The sequence below is a fragment of the Coregonus lavaretus genome (genome assembly GCF_964263955.1).
Source record: "Coregonus lavaretus genome assembly, contig: HAP1_SCAFFOLD_1625, whole genome shotgun sequence".
NCBI classification, from domain to species: domain Eukaryota; kingdom Metazoa; phylum Chordata; class Actinopteri; order Salmoniformes; family Salmonidae; genus Coregonus; species Coregonus lavaretus.
The window spans coordinates 85,001-104,042 of NW_028161096.1; the positions used below are offsets into that span (position 1 = coordinate 85,001).

Here is a 19,042-nt window from a genome sequence, read left to right on the forward strand (position 1 = left end):
GCATGGAGGTGGAAACATCATTCTTTGGGGATGCTTTTCTGCAAAGGGGACAGGACGACTGCACTGTATTGAGGGGAGGATGGATGGGAACATGTATAGCGAGATCTTGACCAACAACCTCCTTCCCTCAGTAAGAGCATTGAAGATGGGTCGTGGCTGGGTCTTCCAGCATGACAACGACCCGAAACACACAGCCAGGGCAACTAAGGAGTGGCTCCGTAAGAAGTATCTCAAGGTCCTGGAGTGGCCTAGCCAGTCTCCAGACCTGAACCCAATAGAAAATCTTTGGAGGGAGCTGAAAGTCCGTATTGCCCAGCGACAGCCCCGAAACCTGAAGGATCTGGAGAAGGTCTGTATGGAGGAGTGGGCCAAAATCCCTGCTGCAGTGTGTGCAAACCTGTTCAAGACCTACAGGAAACATATGATCTCTGTAATTGCAAACAAAGGTTTCTGTACCAAATATTAAGTTCTGCTTTTTTGATGTATCAAATACTTATGTCATGCAATAAAATGCAAATTAATTACTTTAAAATCATACAATGTGATGTTCTGTCTCTCACAGTTGAAGTGTACCTATGATAAAAATTACAGACCTCTACATGCTTTGTAAGTAGGAAAACCTGCAAAATCGGCAGTGTATCAAATACTTGTTCTCCCCACTGTACATCATTCACAAGGGAAACGTCTACCTACATCATTTATAAGGGAAACGTCTACCTACATCATTCATAAGGGAAACGTCTACCTACATCATTCATAAGGGAAACGTCTACCTACATCATTCATAAGGGAAACGTCTACCTACATCATTTATAAGGGAAACGTCTACCTACATCATTCATAAGGGAAACGTCTACCTACATCATTTATAAGGGAAACGTCTACCTACATCATTCACAAGGGAAACGTCTACCTACATCATTTATAAGGGAAACGTCTACCTACATCATTCAAAAGGGAAATGTCTACCTACATCATTCATAAGTGAAACGTCTACCTACATCATTCACAAGGGAAACGTCTACCTACATCATTCATAAGTGAAACGTCTACCTACATCATTTATAAGGGAAACGTCTACCTACATCATTCACAAGGGAAACGTCTACCTACATCATTCATAAGGGAAACGTCTACCTACATCATTCATAAGGGAAACGTCTACCTACATCATTCATAAGGGAAACGTCTACCTACATCATTCATAAGGGAAACGTCTACCTACATCATTCATAAGGGAAACGTCTACCTACATCATTTATAAGGGAAACGTCTACCTACATCATTCAGAAGGGAAACGTCTACCTACATCATTCATAAGGGAAACGTCTACCTACATCATTCATAAGGGAAACGTCTACCTACATCATTCACAAGGGAAACGTCTACCTACATCATTCAAGAGTTATTTCTCTATTTCTCTCATGATTCTGACAGTCTTTTTGTGTTGTTAGATGTTGTAATCTGAGTAACCCCATCTATATTGTTTTTTACATCCACTCATGTCAGAATACTGAACAGATTGATGACCATTTTGTAGAGAAAGCCCTTGCCAATACATACACATTGTATGTTAGTGCAGTATGCTGATTACACCCACAAAGTAAGGTTGCGTCCCAAATCACACCCTATTCCCTTTGTAGTGCACTACCTTTGACCTAGTGCGCTTTGAAGTAGTGCACTTTGTAGGTGCCATTTTGGACACCACCTAAGACCTCTCCCATGTCATTGAGGTTATCAAAGCATTGCACAAACATGACACGACTCCCATGTCTGTGGCAATAAAACACAGCGTGCCATGGCTCTCCTAAAGATCATCATCATCATCATTAGCATTATCTTCATCATCATCGTCATAGACTGAAAATCAGGCCCTGTGTGTATTCCACAGCAAACACTACTATATAGGCCCAGGCTGCGTGCCAAATGGCACCCTATTCTGTTTATAGTCCACAACTTTTTAAATGAGTGCACTATATAGGTAAAAGGGTGCCACTTGGATCCGGGCCGCTGTCTTTCCCATGGAACCAATGACATAATGACATTATGTAGGATTTGGACCGGGGCCTAGAGCGCCGGCGACGTAAATTAACTACACATTATCCACATCACAAATGTTTAGTTTAGAAAATAAGTTCTGCTTTCATCTGATGTTAGAAAATCCTTGTTTATTCAATGTGATTATTAATGTTGAAATCATTCATTTATATAGAGGGATACTAGAAGGAAGTGTGGTCCAAATTCTTGATTGCGAAACATTCTTCAGATGAATGTTCTGTATGAAATGAGGATTGGGCTGTTTTGAGTTGGCACCAGAGTCTGTTCAGACATTGAGTTTTACGACTTCATACAGTGAGTTCTAAGGGCAGATCTTTTAAAACATGTCTAGATCTCTAGACATCTTTTGATATCGATGTGTGAGTGCGTGCGTGTGTGTGTGCATGCGTGTGTGCGCGTGATTGATGTTTACATATCTTGCATTACCCATCTCATATGTATATACTGTATTCTATACTATCTATTGCATCTTAGCCTATGCCACTCTGATAATGACATTCCTTTACTTAGATTTGTGTGTATTAGGTTTTTGTTGTGGAACTGTTAGATATTACTTGCTAAATATTGCTGCACTGTCGGAACTAGAAGCACAAGCATTTCGCTACACTCACAATAACATCTGCTAACCATGTGTATGTGACCAATGCATTTGATTTTATTTGATTGTGTGTATGCGTCTGTGTCTAACAGTGTGTGTTCTCTCCAGGTGAAATATGCTGCTCCCAGGGACACAGTGGTCCAGTTCCTGTTCTATCAGCCAATCAGGTACCAGTGGAGAGAGACTGACTTCTTCCCCTGCTCTGTCACCTGTGGAGGAGGTGAGACTGACCCCAGATCAGCCATTAAAGAGACTGTTGTTGCTAGCTAACAAGGCTGGCCCGAGCCTTTTGGGGACCCTAAGCGATCAAAAACCTTTGTGGTCAAGACATTTTAGCGCCACTTGTCTTGGCAGTGGAGAGAAATAATTGCAGTTTTAAAGATAATTACACTTCAATTTTAAATGTGTTGCCATGGCGCACAGGGAATTATTGCAGTTTTAAAACAAATTTCATGCAATTCTACTCATTACTACGAAGTTTAGATAGCTGGCTAGACTAACTTACCTAGCAATCTAAAACATTTTAGCTGACATGGGCGTATTGAGTGACTTGCATAACAAGTGGAAAACTTTGATGCACTACCAAATTTCGAAATGGAACCTTGTGTATTCTACTATTCTAACTCTCAACAGTAAGTTGAGAACCAACTGAGTTCCTAGCAGTCGTGGGGCCCTAAGCAGACGCTTATGTCGCTTATTGGCTGTGCCAGCACTGAAGCTTTATGACTGAACCCAGATCAGCTTTTATAGAGACTGTTGAAGCCAGCTATTAGCTAAAGCATTATGACTGAACCCAGATGATTCTTATAGAGACTGTTCTTGTTGCCAACTAAAGCTTTATGACTGAACCCAGATCAGCTTTTATAGAGACTGTTGAAGCCAGCTATTAGCTAAAGCATTATGACTGAACCCAGATGATTCTTATAGAGACTGTTCTTGTTGCCAACAATAGCTTTGACTGAACCCAGATCAGCTCTAATAGAGACTGTTGAAGCCAGCTATTAGCTAAAGCATTATGACTGAACCCAGATGATTCTTATAGAGACTGTTCTTGTTGCCAACAATAGCTTTGACTGAACCCAGATCAGCTCTAATAGAGACTGTTGAAGCCAGCTATTAGCTAAAGCATTATGACTGAACCCAGATGATTCTTATAGAGACTGTTCTTGTTGCCAACAATAGCTTTGACTGAACCCAGATCAGCTCTTATAGAGACTGTTGAAGCTAGCTATTAGTTAAAGCATTATGATTGAACCCAGATAATTCTTATAGAGACTGTTATTGTTGCCAACTAAAGCTTTGTGACTGAACCCAGATCAGCTCTAATAGAGACTGTTGAAGCCAGCTATTAGTTAAAGCATTATGACTGAACCCAGATGATTCTTATAGAGACTGTTCTTGTTGCCAACAATAGCTTTGACTGAACCCAGATCAGCTCTTATAGAGACTGTTGAAGCTAGCTATTAGCTAAAGCATTATGACTGAACCCAGATGATTCTTATAGAGACTGTTCTTGTTGCCAACTAAAGCTTTGTGACTGAACCCAGATCAGCTCTAATAGAGACTGTTGAAGCCAGCTATTAGTTAAAGCATTATGACTGAACCCAGATGATTCTTATAGAGACTGTTCTTGTTGCCAACAATAGCTTTGACTGAACCCAGATCAGCTCTAATAGAGACTGTTGAATCCAGCTATTAGCTAAAGCATTATGACTGAACCCAGATGATTCTTATAGAGACTGTTCTTGTTGCCAACAATAGCTTTGACTGAACCCAGATCAGCTCTTATAGAGACTGTTGAAGCTAGCTATTAGTTAAAGCATTATGATTGAACCCAGATAATTCTTATAGAGACTGTTATTGTTGCCAACTAAAGCTTTGTGACTGAACCCAGATCAGCTCTAATAGAGACTGTTGAAGCCAGCTATTAGCTAAAGCATTATGATTGAACCCAGAGGATTCTTATAGAGACTGTTATTGTTGCCAACTAAAGCTTTGTGACTGAACCCAGATCAGCTCTTATAGAGAATGTAGTTGTTAGCTAAAGCATTATGACTGTACCCAGATCAGCCTTTCTGAGGGCTGATCATAGCACTTCTATAGAGATTTTCATCAGTTCTCAAAGCTGGTGATGAGGCTTGAGATATGATTGAACAAAACGTTAGCCCATTATTAACCAAACGTTTATCCAATGTTCGTTTTCTATTTCATACATGAAATACATTTTTTGGTTACGTTTTGGTTGCTGTATCATGACACAATGCATCCGACTATGAATAACCCAACGTGTCTGTGTTTTAGTGCTTTCGTTTCATACTCACACAGGAGACATTGAGCCAAACATTTGAAGGGCCCAAAATGAACCCATTACCCACCAAATGTTAGTCCAATGTTTGCCTTCTATCCTATTCATTGCTGACCTTGAGTGTTTGTGCCTGTTGCCAGGTTACCAGCTGAACTCAGCAGAGTGCACAGACATCAGGTCCAGTCAGGTGTTACCAGAGCACCACTGTAACAGCTACCCTGAGAACACCAAACCCACACCCAAACTCAAGGAGTGCAACATGGACCTCTGTCCTGAGAGGCACGTACATCTACCAATCATAATGGTTGCCCTATGGGCCCTGGTCAAAAGCAGTGCACCATATAGAATTGGGAGCCATTTGTGCATTTGAAGGCTGTATAGGAAACATGGTTCCTCTAAATGGTCATGGTGACATAGCGCTGTCTTCCTGTTTCTCCTCTCTAGTGATGGCTTCATAGAGGTGATGCCTTATGACCACTTTCAGCCTCTGCCACGGTGAGTGACCATCATTCTTTCCTTCTTCTATGGTCCCTCTACTACTCTGCATTACTGCACTACTACTGTAGTAAGTTAAATAAGTAGGCTTGCACGCGTCTTGGCTTGTGTGAGCCGGAACAGCTCATAGGAGCAGGAGCCCATCTCCTGTTTCTGTAGCGTGAGGTAGTACAGCTCCTGGACAGGACCCTAGTCTATCACAGAGCCTGTATTACTGTAGTACAGCTCCTGGACAGGACACTAGTCTATCACAGAGCCTGTATTACTGTAGTACACCTCCTGGACAGGACACTAGTCTATCACAGAGCCTGTATTACTGTAGTACAGCTCCTGGACAGGACACTAGTCTATCACAGAGCCTGTATTACTGTAGTACACCTCCTGGACAGGACACTAGTCTATCACAGAGCCTGTATTACTGTAGTACAGCTCCTGGAGAGGACACTAGTCTATCACAGAGCCTGTATTACTGTAGTACAGCTCCTGGACAGGACACTAGTCTATCACAGAGCCTGTATTACTGTAGTACAGCTCCTGGACAGGACACTAGTCTATCACATAGCCTGTATTACTGTAGTACAGCTCCTGGACAGGACACTAGTCTATCACATAGCCTGTATTACTGTAGTACAGCTCCTGGACAGGACACTAGTCTATCACAGAGCCTGTATTACTGTAGTACACCTCCTGGACAGGACACTAGTCTATCACAGAGCCTGTATTACTGTAGTACAGCCCCTGGACAGGACACTAGTCTATCACAGAGCCTGTATTACTGTAGTACAGCTCCTGGACAGGACACTAGTCTATCACAGGGCCTGTATTACTGTAGTACAGCTCCTGGACAGGACACTAGTCTATCACAGAGCCTGTATTACTGTAGTACACCTCCTGGACAGGACACTAGTCTATCACAGAGCCTGTATTACTGTAGTACAGCTCCTGGACAGGACACTAGTCTATCACAGAGCCTGTATTACTGTAGTACAGCTCCTGGACAGGACACTAGTCTATCACAGAGCCTGTATTACTGTAGTACACCTCCTGGACAGGACACTAGTCTATCACAGAGCCTGTATTACTGTAGTACAGCTCCTGGACAGGACACTAGTCTATCACAGGGCCTGTATTACTGTAGTACACCTCCTGGACAGGACACTAGTCTATCACAGAGCCTGTATTACTGTAGTACAGCTCCTGGACAGGACACTAGTCTATCACAGAGCCTGTATTACTCTAGTACACCTCCTGGACAGGACACTAGTCTATCACAGAGCCTGTATTACTGTAGTACACCTCCTGGACAGGACACTAGTCTATCACAGAGCCTGTATTACTGCAGTACAGCTCCTGGACAGGACCCTAGTCTATCACAGAGCCTGTATTACTGTAGTACAGCTCCTGGACAGGACACTAGTCTATCACAGAGCCTGTATTACTGCAGTACACCTCCTGGACAGGACACTAGTCTATCACAGGGCCTGTATTACTGTAGTACAGCTCCTGGACAGGACACTAGTCTATCACAGGGCCTGTATTCCTGCAGTACAGCTCCTGGACAGGACACTAGTCTATCACAGGGCCTGTATTCCTGCAGTACAGCTCCTGGACAGGACACTAGTCTATCACAGAGCCTGTATTACTGTAGTACAGCTCCTGGACAGGACACTAGTCTATCACAGAGCCTGTATTACTGTAGTACAGCCCCTGGACAGGACACTAGTCTATCACAGAGCCTGTATTCCTGCAGTACAGCTCCTGGACAGGACACTAGTCTATCACAGAGCCTGTATTACTGTAGTACAGCCCCTGGACAGGACACTAGTCTATCACAGAGCCTGTATTACTGTAGTACAGCCCCTGGACAGGACACTAGTCTATCACAGAGCCTGTATTCCTGCAGTACAGCTCCTGGACAGGACACTAGTCTATCACAGAGCCTGTATTACTGTAGTACAGCCCCTGGACAGGACACTAGTCTATCACAGGGCCTGTATTCCTGCAGTACAGCTCCTGGACAGGACACTAGTCTATCACAGGGCCTGTATTCCTGCAGTACAGCTCCTGGACAGGACACTAGTCTATCACAGGGCCTGTATTACTGTAGTACAGCTCCTGGACAGGACACTAGTCTATCACAGGGACTGTACTACTGCAGTACAATGTCATTATTATTACTGCAAGTAACAGAGAGGACATGTCAAACATCTTCTGAGCATATATATTATTCCTACATCTTTGTGTGGTTACAATTACATCTCCTCCTATTCAATATGCCCCTGTGTTCTGTGTTATGCATATGCTATGTCACTGAATTAAGTGTTTCAGAGAGTCACAACCATGTAATAGCTCTGTGTTAGCTATGCCTATGCTATGTCACTGCATAAAACCTCATGGAGAGCAAAAGCATCGTACAGCTCTGTGTTAGCTACTAATATGCTATGTCACTGAATGAAGCATCATAAAGAGTCATAAGCATCTTATTGCTGTTTCTCCCCTGTTTCTCCCCAGGTGGGAGCAGGGTCCCTGGACGGAGTGTTCTGTGTCGTGTGGGGAGAGCGGCGGGCTGCAGGAGCGCAGCGTGGTGTGTGTTGAGGACGACACCCACGGACAGATCACTCAGGTGGAGGAGTGGAAGTGCACACACTCCCCTCGGCCAATCACGCAGCAGAGCTGCAACAGCTTCACCTGCCCACAGTGGGTTGCCATGGAGTGGTCCCAGGTGAGCTATCAAGTAAAAACATCTAATCAACGTTTATTGGTCGCGTACACAGTTTAGCAGGTGTTATAGTAGGTGCAGCGAAATGCTTATGTTACAAACTCCAACTCCACCCTCTGGAGAGCCATGCGGTTGTAGGCGGAGCAGTTGCCGTACCAGGTGGTGATGCAGCCCGACAGAATGCGCTCAATGGTGCATCTGTAGATGTCTGTGAGGGTCTTAGGGGCCACACCGAATTTCTTCAGCCACCTGAGGTTGTAGAGGCGCTGTTGTGCCTTCTTCACCACAATGTCGGTGTGGCGAGACCATTTCAGTTTCTCAGTGATGTGCACACCGAAGAACTTGAAGCCACTGCCTCTGTGAATTGGCTACCAAGCCTCTGTAAACTGGCTATGAAGCCTCTATGAACTGGCTATGAGGCCTATATGAACTGGTTATGAGGCATCTATGAACTGACAATGAACTGTCTTTGAGACAGATTGCAAGATATGTCCATAATTTGCTCTTCAGTTTAATTTCAAACTTTCACATACAGCATTAATTCAGCTTTACTGTATATGGTAAGAACAGTATCTTATGTGCACATAACATATAACATTTATATAAAGTCAGTATTACGTTTATTTAAACGAGTGGTTGGTTATAGTGTGTGCTATTGTAACTGTGTGTTTGTGTGTGTTTGTGTGTGTGTACGCGTGCGTGTGTGTGTGTTTTGCAGTGCACAGTGACGTGTGGCCGTGGGTTGCGGTACAGAGTGGTCCTGTGTATTGACCACAGGGGGCAGCACACTGGTGGCTGTAACACATCTCTCAAACCACACATCAAAGAAGACTGCCTGGTACCTGTCGCATGCCACAAACCCAGAGGTACAGTATCCACTGTGTCTGTGTTTATGTGTGTGTCTGCCCACTGTCCACATACAGCTAATACTGTCAGCCTCCCCCTGTCCACAAACAGCTAATACTGTCAGCCTCCCCCTGTCCACATACAGCTAATACTGTCTGCCTCCCCTGTCCACATACAGCTAATACTGTCAGCCTCCCCCTGTCCACATACAGCTAATTCTGTCAGCCTCCCCCTGTCCACAAACAGCTAATACTGTCTGCCTCCCCTGTCCACATACAGCTAATACTGTCAGCCTCCCCTGTCCACAAACAGCTAATACTGTCAGCCTCCTCCTGTCCACATACAGCTAATACTGTCAGCCTCTCCTGTCCACATACAGCTAATACCGTCAGCCTCCCCTGTCCACAAACAGCTAATACTGTCAGCCTCCCCCTGTCCACATACAGCTAATACTGTCAGCCTCCTCATGTCCACATACAGCTAAGACTGTCAGCCTCCCCCTGTCCACATACAGCTAATACTGTCAGCCTCCTCATGTCCACATACAGCTAGGACTATCAGCCTCCCCCTGTCCACATACAGCTAATACTGTCAGCCTCCCCTGTCCACATTCAGCTAATACTGTCAGCCTCCTCTTTTCCACATACAGCTAAGACTGTCAGCCTCCTCATGTCCACATACAGCTAGGACTGTCAGCCTCCCGCTGTCTACATACAGCTAATACTGTCAGCCTCCCCCTGTCTACATACAGCTAATACTGTCAGCCTCCCCCTGTCCACATACAGCTAAGTCTGTCAGCCTCCCCCTGTCTACATACAGCTAATACTGTCAGCCTCCTCATGTCCACATACAGCTAATACTGTCAGCCTCCTCTTTTCCACATACAGCTAAGACTGTCAGCCTCCTCATGTCCACATACAGCTAGGACTGTCAGCCTCCCGCTGTCTACATACAGCTAATACTGTCAGCCTCCTCATGTCCACATACAGCTAAGACTGTCAGCCTCCTCATGTCCACATACAGCTAATAGTGTCAGCCTCCCCCATCCACATACAGCTAAGACTGTCAGCCCCCCCTGTCCACATACAGCTAAGACTGTCAGCCTCCCCCTGTTTACATACAGCTAATACTGTCAGCCTCCTCTTTTCCACATACAGCTAAGACTGTCAGCCTCCTCATGTCCACATACAGCTAGGACTGTCAGCCTCCCGCTGTCTACATACAGCTAATACTGTCAGCCTCCTCATGTCCACATACAGCTAAGACTGTCAGCCTCCTCATGTCCACATACAGCTAATACTGTCAGCCTCCCCCATCCACATACAGCTAAGACTGTCAGCCTCCCCTGTCCACATACAGCTAAGACTGTCAGCCTCCCCCTGTTTACCTACAGCTAATACTGTCAGCCTCCTCTGTCCACATACTGTTATGAGTAAATCTCATTCTGGCAAGCAAATATTTACGCAGCAGACCATTAACTGAAACCATAGGGCTTCATTATCACAGCTAGATATGGCTGAGGGACAGGAGACGACAGACCACTGGGGTGTGTGTGTGTATGTGTGTGTGTGTGTGTGTGTGTGTGTGTGTATGTGTGTGTGTTTGTGTGTGTGTGTGTGTGTGTGTGTATGTGTGTATGTGTGTGTGTGTGTGTGTGTGTGTGTGTGTGTGTGTGTGTGTGTGTGTGTGTGTGTGTGTGTGTGTGTGTGTGTGTGTGTGGAGTGTGTGTGTGTGCGGAGTAATGTGGGTTTGGCTCTAGACTTCCAGGCTTCAGTAATGATGGCAGAGAGTCAGAACTGGCATCGTGGTAGACATCTGGAGTAAATGGTGGGTGAAAATATGAGCTTCTTGAGAGAGAAATATGAGCTTTTTAAAAGTGTCCCAGTGAAATAGTAAGGATGATCATTTGGTTGAGAGGAGGAGATGTATTGTAAATCAACCTCCCCTCTCTTCTGATTTAGTAGTCTGATGATTGGTTTGGTCGTTTTCATACTGGGGTGAGTCAGGATCAGTCAGGATCAGTCAGGGTCAGTCAGGGTCAGTCAAGGTCAGTCAGGGTCAGTCAAGGTCAGTCAAGGTCAGTCAGGGTCAGTCAGGGTCAGTCAGGGTCAGTCAGGGCCTTGCACACACACACAGTCCCCTAACCCTAACTAATTGTAACCCTAACCCTAAACCTAATCCCTAAGCCTAAAATAGCATTTTTCCTTGTGCGGGCTGGCGAAATGTCCCCACAAGGATAGTAAAGACAGCGAGAGATGTTCCACACCTTGCAGTGTTAACCTAGGCGAACCCTTGTGCCCTTGTGCATGTGTGCATTTCCCCAAGCCCTCTAAAATACGCTATCAGAAAATGGCAGTGGTGGAAAAAGTACCCAATTGTCATACTTGAGTAAAAGTAAAGATAACTTAATAGAAAATGACTCAAGTAAAAGTGTAAGTCACCCAGTAAAATCCTACTTGAGTAAAAGTCTAAAAGTATTTGGTTCAAAATATACTTAAGTATCAAAAGTAAAAGTAACTCTACCCACATGTACATATTACCTGAATTACCTCGACTAACCTGTGCCCCCGTACATTGACTCTGTACCGGTACCTCCTGTATATAGCCTCCCTACTGTTATTTTATTTTACTGCTGCTCTTTAATTATTTGCTTTTAAAAAAATGTTTTATACAAGTTAAAGTTGTCAAAAATATAAACAGTAAAATAAAGTACAGATACCCCAAAAAACTACTTAAGTAGTACTTTCAAGTATTTTTTACTTAAGTACTTTACACCCCTGAAAAATGGGTAGATATAACATGGGAACGTGGCCTAAAACTCTCTTTCCCTGATCTGGAGTCAGTTACTGTACGCAGTGTAAGGCAGCTGACTAACTATGTGTGTTTAATATCTGGTCTAGAGTCAGTTCCTGTGGAGGCCAAGCTGCCCTGGTTAAAGCAAGCCCAGGAGCTGGAAGAACAACGCACCGCTACGGAGGAACCAACGTGAGTAGAGGTACACACACTCAAGTCCACACGGCATGCGCAAATACACACAGACGCAAGAACACACACACACACATACAGAAGCCAGGGAACCTAGATGGAAGTCTACTTCTGCCACTGTCTCTCTCTCTCTCTCTCTCTCTCTCTCTCTCTCTCTCTCTCTCTCTCTCTCTCTCTCTCTCTCTCTCTCTCTCTCTCTCTCTCTCTCTCTCTCTCTCTATATATATATATATATATATATATATATATATATATGTTTCCAGAACATTCTGAACTCCCATAGAGCTATATTATTAGAGCTGTTAGAACTGTGTTCCAAAAGGCACTCTTTTCCCTGGTGCACTACTTTTGACCATAGATAAGCCTATGGGCTCTTGTCAAAAGTAGTGCACTATATAGAGAATTGGGTGGCATTTGGGACACAGCCATAATTGATCTCTTCCATCTCTGTAACGTTAGCCCCCATTAATAACAGCCACTGGGACAATCACAGTCCAATACAGGCCCCCTAGTAAAGCCACAACCCTGGCCTTTGCCAGAGGCAAGTAAGAGCAGTCCCCAGCATCAGACACACACACACACACACACACGTATTCACACTCTGAAATACACACACACACACTTACAGTGCATGCAGGCAGGCACACACACGCATATAAACACACACATGAAGAAGCAGACATACACACACTCGGCGCATACCTCCTCCGCTGCGGTCGGCTGCGGTCTACCAAAGGCATCTATCACAGGGGTTCATTAAACACAAGTATGTGGAGTAAATGCATGTGGTCCTTTCCTGCAGTCAAATTACCAAAACACCCTCTAGTGGCCTCAAGGATGGAATGTTATTTGTCATTTCATAATTAATTAACATTGATTTTAAAAACCCGCAGAAAATCCGGTGTTTCTATGTCAAACGGTTTTGTTATATTTCAGTCTTCTGTAATGTATATAAAGTGTAATATTGGGATGCAAACTCAAAATGTAATATAATTCAACTCTGTATCTGACATGGTACAGGCGTCTTCTTTTTTCTAATCCCATAACCATGTGTGTGAGGTGTATACTTTTGTTTCAAAGTAGATTTGTTTAAGACTACCAAGAAACACTCTGTGTGACCCTGATTTAGCCCAATGCAGTAAAAGGTTAAGAGTTCACAGAGGAGAGAAACCCAGCAGTTGTTGAACAACTTATCAGGGACATAGGAGATCTGGCAACCCTCAGTGTAGTCAGAGCAAAGGGTTGCCAGATGTACTGTTTCTCCTGATAACTTGTCTTGTATTACGGTTGGAGTACCTAACCCCTATCAGAGACAGACTTCCCTTTAGACGTTCCCTTTCCGCACGGTTACTCATCTTGCTATATATAGGAGAACAGTGAGAGTTGAGTTGCCAGGTTTGGGTGGGGGGAGATCAGGAGATGATCACTGCACATTAGGATTCGGTTGTCCACTCCAGGATTCCGGTGGTGTGTGCGTGCATGCGTAGAGGCTGAGTCACTGAGCAGGGCGGTCCGGATATCTCCAACACAAGCCCTTATCACGGGCCTGATAACACACTCACACCATCAGAGCTTATCCACAGGTCTGTGCTAATGTCCTGCTGGCTTTCCTTTCCTTCCACTGCTGGTGATGAGACTGCTGCTGTGGTCCTGTTAGTACTGACAGACACACCCTGGGATCTGTCAGGTCTAGAGGCTCACACACACCTCACACCACTCAGTCACACACCCATACACACTCGTAGACACCACCCACACCCCTTGCAGACACATCCTCAGAGAGTTCCCTACACACACACACACACACACACACACACACACACACACACACACACACACACACACACACACACACACATACACACACTCGCAGAAATCTCATACACCTCCCAGACACATCTGTAGAGTTTGCCGCACACACACACACACACACAGATACACATACACAGTTGCTTACACATACACTTCCCCACTTGCTTCAAGATGTCCACCATTGTTCCTGTACACAAGAAAGCAAAGGTAACTGAACTAAATGACTATCGCCCCGTAGCACTCACTTCTGTCATCATGAAGTGCTTTGAGAGGCTAGTTAAGGATCATATCACTTCTACCTTACCTGACACCCTAGACCCACTTCAATTTGCTTACCGCCCCAATAGATCCACAGACGATGCAATCGCCATCGCACTGCGCACTGCCTTATCCCATCTGGACAAGAGGAATACCTATGTAAGAATGCTGTTCATTGACTATAGCTCAGCCTTCAACGCCATAGTACCCTCCAAGCTCATCATTAACCTCGGGCCCTGGGTCTGAACCCCGCCCTGTGCAACTGGGTCTTGGACTTCCTGACGGGCCGCCCCCAGGTGGTGAATGTAGGAAACAACAGCTCCACTTCACTGATCCTCAACACAGGGGCCCCACAAAGGTGCGTGCTTAGCCCCCTCCTGTACTCCCTGTTCACCCATGACTGCGTGGCCACGCACGCCTCCAACTCAATCATCAAGTTTGCAGACGACACAACAGTAGTTGGCCTGATTACCAACAATGACGAGACAGCCTACAGGGAGGAGGTGAGGGCCCTGGCGGAGTGGTGCCAGGAAAATAACCCCTCCCTCAACATCAACAAAACGAGCTGATCGTGGACTTCAGGAGACAGCAGAGGGAGCACGCCCCTATCCATATCGACGGGACCGCAATGGAGAAGATGAAAAGCTTGAAGTTCCTCGACGTACACATCACTGACAATCTGAAATGGTCCACCCACACAGATAGTGTGGTGAAGAAGGCTCAACAGCGCAACAGCGCCTCTTCAACCTCAGGATGCTAAAGAAATTAGTCTTGGCCCCCAAGACCCTTACAAACCTTTACAGATGCACAATTGAGAGCATCCTGTCAGGCTGTATCACCGCCTGGTACGGCAACTGCACCGCCCGCAACCGCAGGGTTCTCCAGAGGGTGGTGCGGTCTGCCCAACGCATCACCGGGGGCACACTGCCTGCCCTCTAGGATACTTACAGCACCCGATGTCACAGGAAGGCCAAAAAGATCATCAAGGACATCAACCACCCGAGCCACGGCCTGTTCACCCTGCTACCATCCAGAAGGCAAGGTCAGTACAGGTGCATCAAAGCTGGGACCGAGAGACTGAAAAACAGACTGTTAAAACCATCACTAGCCGGCTAACACCTGGTTTCTCAACCCTTCACCTTAGAGGCTGCTGCCCTATATACATAGACATGGAATCACTGGTCACTTTAATAATGGAACACTATTTTTCATATGTATATACTGTATTATATTCTATTGTCTTTTAGTCAATGCCACTCCGACATTGCTCATCCTAATATTTATATATTTCTTAATTCCATTCTTTTACTTTTAGATTTGAGTGTATTGTTGTGAATTGTTATATACTACCGCACTGTTGGAGCTAGGAACACAAGCATTTCGCTACACCCGCAATAACATCTGCTAAATATGTGTATGTGATCAATACAATGTGATTTGATACACACACACACACACACACAGCCTCCCCACCGTCTCTTTCACCCTCATTAGTTCTTAACGTCTTTGGAAGTAAAGCACTTGACATCTTTAGTTCATTCACCCCCATACACAGAAGAGTCTGGTTTCTGCATTTTCATTTAGATTCTGACATCATCATGATCTTTCTTAATGACATAGTCTAAACATGACAGACATGCACACAAACACATACACACACACACACACACTCACACACACACACACACACAAACACCCACCGGTCCAAACATGACACACAGCGGCTGTGAGGGAATAGCAGGTCCCATTAAACGGAATCACAAGCGCTAGAAGAATGTTTAGACAGCGGGACCAGGGTGTGTGTGTGTGTGTGTGTGTGTGTGTGTGTGTGTGTGTGTGTGTGTGTGTCTGTGTGTGTGTGCGTGTGTTGACTTTCTCATCTGGCTTTGGGGGGTGATTGGACAAACATAACTACTTTCACAAATTATATTACTTTTATAAGCAGCAGAAAAAATACAAGACATGAAAATTGTCACGATTTGATTTCTGTCACCTCAAACATTTTTGTTTTGTTTATGAAGGAATGTTATTTTGTGCATTCTTCATGCTCTCTCTCTCTCTCTCTCTCTCTCTCTCTCTCTCTCTCTCTCTCTCTCTCTCTCTCTCTCAGTCTCTTTCTCTCCCTCCGTCTCGCTCTCTCTCTCAGTCTCTCTCTCTCTCTCTCTCTCTCTCTCTCTCTCTCTCTCTCTCTCTCTCTCTCAGTCTCTTTCTCTCTCTCCATCTCTCTCTCTCTCTCTCTCTCTCTCTCTCTCTCTCTCTCTCTCTCAGTCTCTGTCTCTCTCTCTCTGTCTCTTTCTCTCTCTCTCTCTCTCTCTCTCTCGCTCTCTGTCTCTCTCTTTTCCCACCTCTCTACCTCCCTCCCTACTGAGTATAGATACAACACACTACAAATGTAAAAGACATCGTTCTTTCCCTGAAATATACTGTGCATCCAAAATGTACGTCATAGTGCAGCTTTTGAGTTCAGTCGGTCTGTGTTCAGTTAGGTTGGCTGAGCCAGAAATTGTCTGTCATTCAGTGTTAGTCTGCATCCCAATGGCATGATTTTCCTACACTCTTAGAAAAAAGGTTTCCAAAACGGTTCTTTGCGGAGGGATAGGGTTCTACCAAGAACTGATTTGATCAGAAGAACCCAAGGGTTCTTTGTAAGGCAAAGGGTTCTATCTAGAACTTTTAACATCCTAAGAACCGTTTTTGGAAGAAAGGGTTCTTTGATGATTTTTTGGAAGGCAAGAAGGGTTCTACATATAACCATATATAATATTTCCCAGCTTGCTCTATTGCAGGGAGATTTTCAGAATTGTTTGTTTTACTGTAATATCTGTTTTTGCATGTACATTGATTGGTTAATACATTTTATGCTACACAAAGATAAATAACATACCGTTTTCTAAACTAATCCAATCTGTTAATAATTGGATTTATTGCATCTGTTACTGAGATGGTTGTTCTAGTTTAGATGATTGAGGTAGTCTCAGTATTCAATCTTCCCTACCCTGGCAGTCATTCTGAATGCAGGTTGCAGGTGATTAACAATTCCACTTGTTGGATATTCTAACTCTGGCTGGATTCCAATCGGAATTACACATCACTTTGCAAACCAGCATAATGTGACTTGCAGGCCTGATGTGGCCTGTAAACCAGGAGATTCCTAACACCGCTGCGTTAGGGTATAATTAGGCCCTCAAATAAAGGCCTTATGATATATGTAATGTATTGTTATAAATAATTACATTTTAAAGGCTAATAAGGCTGGTGGAACTGTTCATAGAGGGTTCTAGGAAGAACCTTTAGATGATAAAATGGTTATTGGTAGAACCCTTCATAGAGGGTTCTAGTTAGAACCATATACAGGGGGTTCTTTGAAGAACCCTACATAAAGGGTTCTAGATAGAACCCTCTGCAAAGGATTCTACCCAGCACCAAAAAGGGTTCCCCTAAGGGGACAAACTGAAGAACCCTGTATGGTTCTACTTAGCACCTTTTTTTTCCTAAGAGTGTATGAGCCTTGGTCAAAAGTAGTACACTTTATAGGGAATAGGGTGCCATTTGGGATGTATCCCTAGCACACCTGACACCTGCCACAGCTGTGTTCACTGGGGGATTGAAGACTATTTCCCTGCTCTGTGTTTCTTTCTATATCTGTGAAACAGATGTTTCCATAACAGCTCTCAAGCAGTGCTTCTTGTTCACTTTTTTATGTTCCTGTGTCACTATCTTAAAAGATCTGAATTGAGCCATCGTCCACGGCCAAAGCTACATTAAGATTTTGTCTCAGAAAATGTCCAGATGGAGTCAATGCTTTTTCATTGGGAGTTACAACGTAAATGATTGTCCGAAAAAAACATACAAATTGTAACGACTTAATTCGTACTTTTGATGGTCAAAATGGACATATACAATTTCATCCGTGTTCATGAGTCTCAGTGTACCCTAACTCCATTTCCTGACTCTTCCTCTCTGTTTGTACTCTCCAGGTTAATCCCAGGGCCGTGGTCTCCTTGCAGCGCCACCTGTGGGCCCGGCAGACAGACACGGGAGCTGAAGTGCCGGGTCCTCCTCTCGTTCACCCAGACGGAGGTGGACCTGCCCGAGGAGGAGTGTGGCGACGAGCGGCCCCATCTGGAGAGGCCCTGCGACGGGGGAGCCTGTACTCTAGGCCCAGGCTTCTCTCCCAACCTCCAGGATCCTCAAGGCCCTCACACCCAGGGAGAGGAGACCCACCACTGGGACTACAGGGGCTTTAGTGGCTGCTCGGCCTCCTGTGCTGCAGGTGAGATGCACCGGTGCTTCACCGAAACCCAAACGTTGTCCCAAACATTGTAACATTGTTATCCCAACCATCATACCAAACATATTTTCCCAAACATTATCCCAAAAAATATTGCCACATTATCCCAAAAAATCATACAAAACATATTCTCAGACATTAATACAAAATTCCAAACACTACTAAAAAGACTTGTACTCTAGCATTATCCCAAACATGCAACATCATTGTTTACACGGTACAACTGGTAATGACTCAAAGAACTCCTTCACTATAACCCTGTGAGATAGCTTCCTTATAAAAGTTTCATGTTTATTTTATACAGGATGGGATTCTCATAGTCATATATAGTAGATCAGGGGAGTTGAACTCATTTTTCCCCGGGGGCCGCATTCGGTCTTCAACAAGGTTCGGAGAGCCACACTGAAAATGTGTTATATTTCCTTGCCATAAAAATGTGCTAAAAATTGTCCTCTGTCCATCATTTTGGGAATTTTCAATGCTCCCTGACTGTCTAGTGATTATTAGCGAGCTGAACAGACAAGAAACTGTATGAATATAGGTCCATTATCATTTCTACACAGTTTTGATTTGGTTTTAATCGTTTTAAAGTATATTGAGTTAGTTACCCCCCCAAAAATTGTTATTCATTTAGAAGAAAATAAATACTCCAACCTGCGGGCTGTATGTTTGACG

General features: G+C 44.5%; 1 protein-coding gene across 1 annotated transcript in view; it reads left to right on the plus strand.

The window, feature by feature from the left end:
- Nucleotides 1-18,349, plus strand: part of LOC311121109 (ADAMTS-like protein 3) — a gene marked incomplete at both ends in the record, with an annotated part of 50,929 nt that extends 32,580 nt beyond the window's left edge. The window contains 7 exons of the mRNA XM_084195640.1: nucleotides 2,765-2,876; nucleotides 5,102-5,240; nucleotides 5,406-5,456; nucleotides 7,968-8,178; nucleotides 8,894-9,041; nucleotides 11,922-12,006; nucleotides 18,054-18,349. Of these exons, the coding sequence (XP_084051766.1) occupies nucleotides 2,765-2,876; nucleotides 5,102-5,240; nucleotides 5,406-5,456; nucleotides 7,968-8,178; nucleotides 8,894-9,041; nucleotides 11,922-12,006; nucleotides 18,054-18,349 (1,042 nt within the window). The remainder of the gene's footprint in view (nucleotides 1-2,764; nucleotides 2,877-5,101; nucleotides 5,241-5,405; nucleotides 5,457-7,967; nucleotides 8,179-8,893; nucleotides 9,042-11,921; nucleotides 12,007-18,053) is intronic.
- Nucleotides 18,350-19,042: the final 693 nt, after the last annotated feature.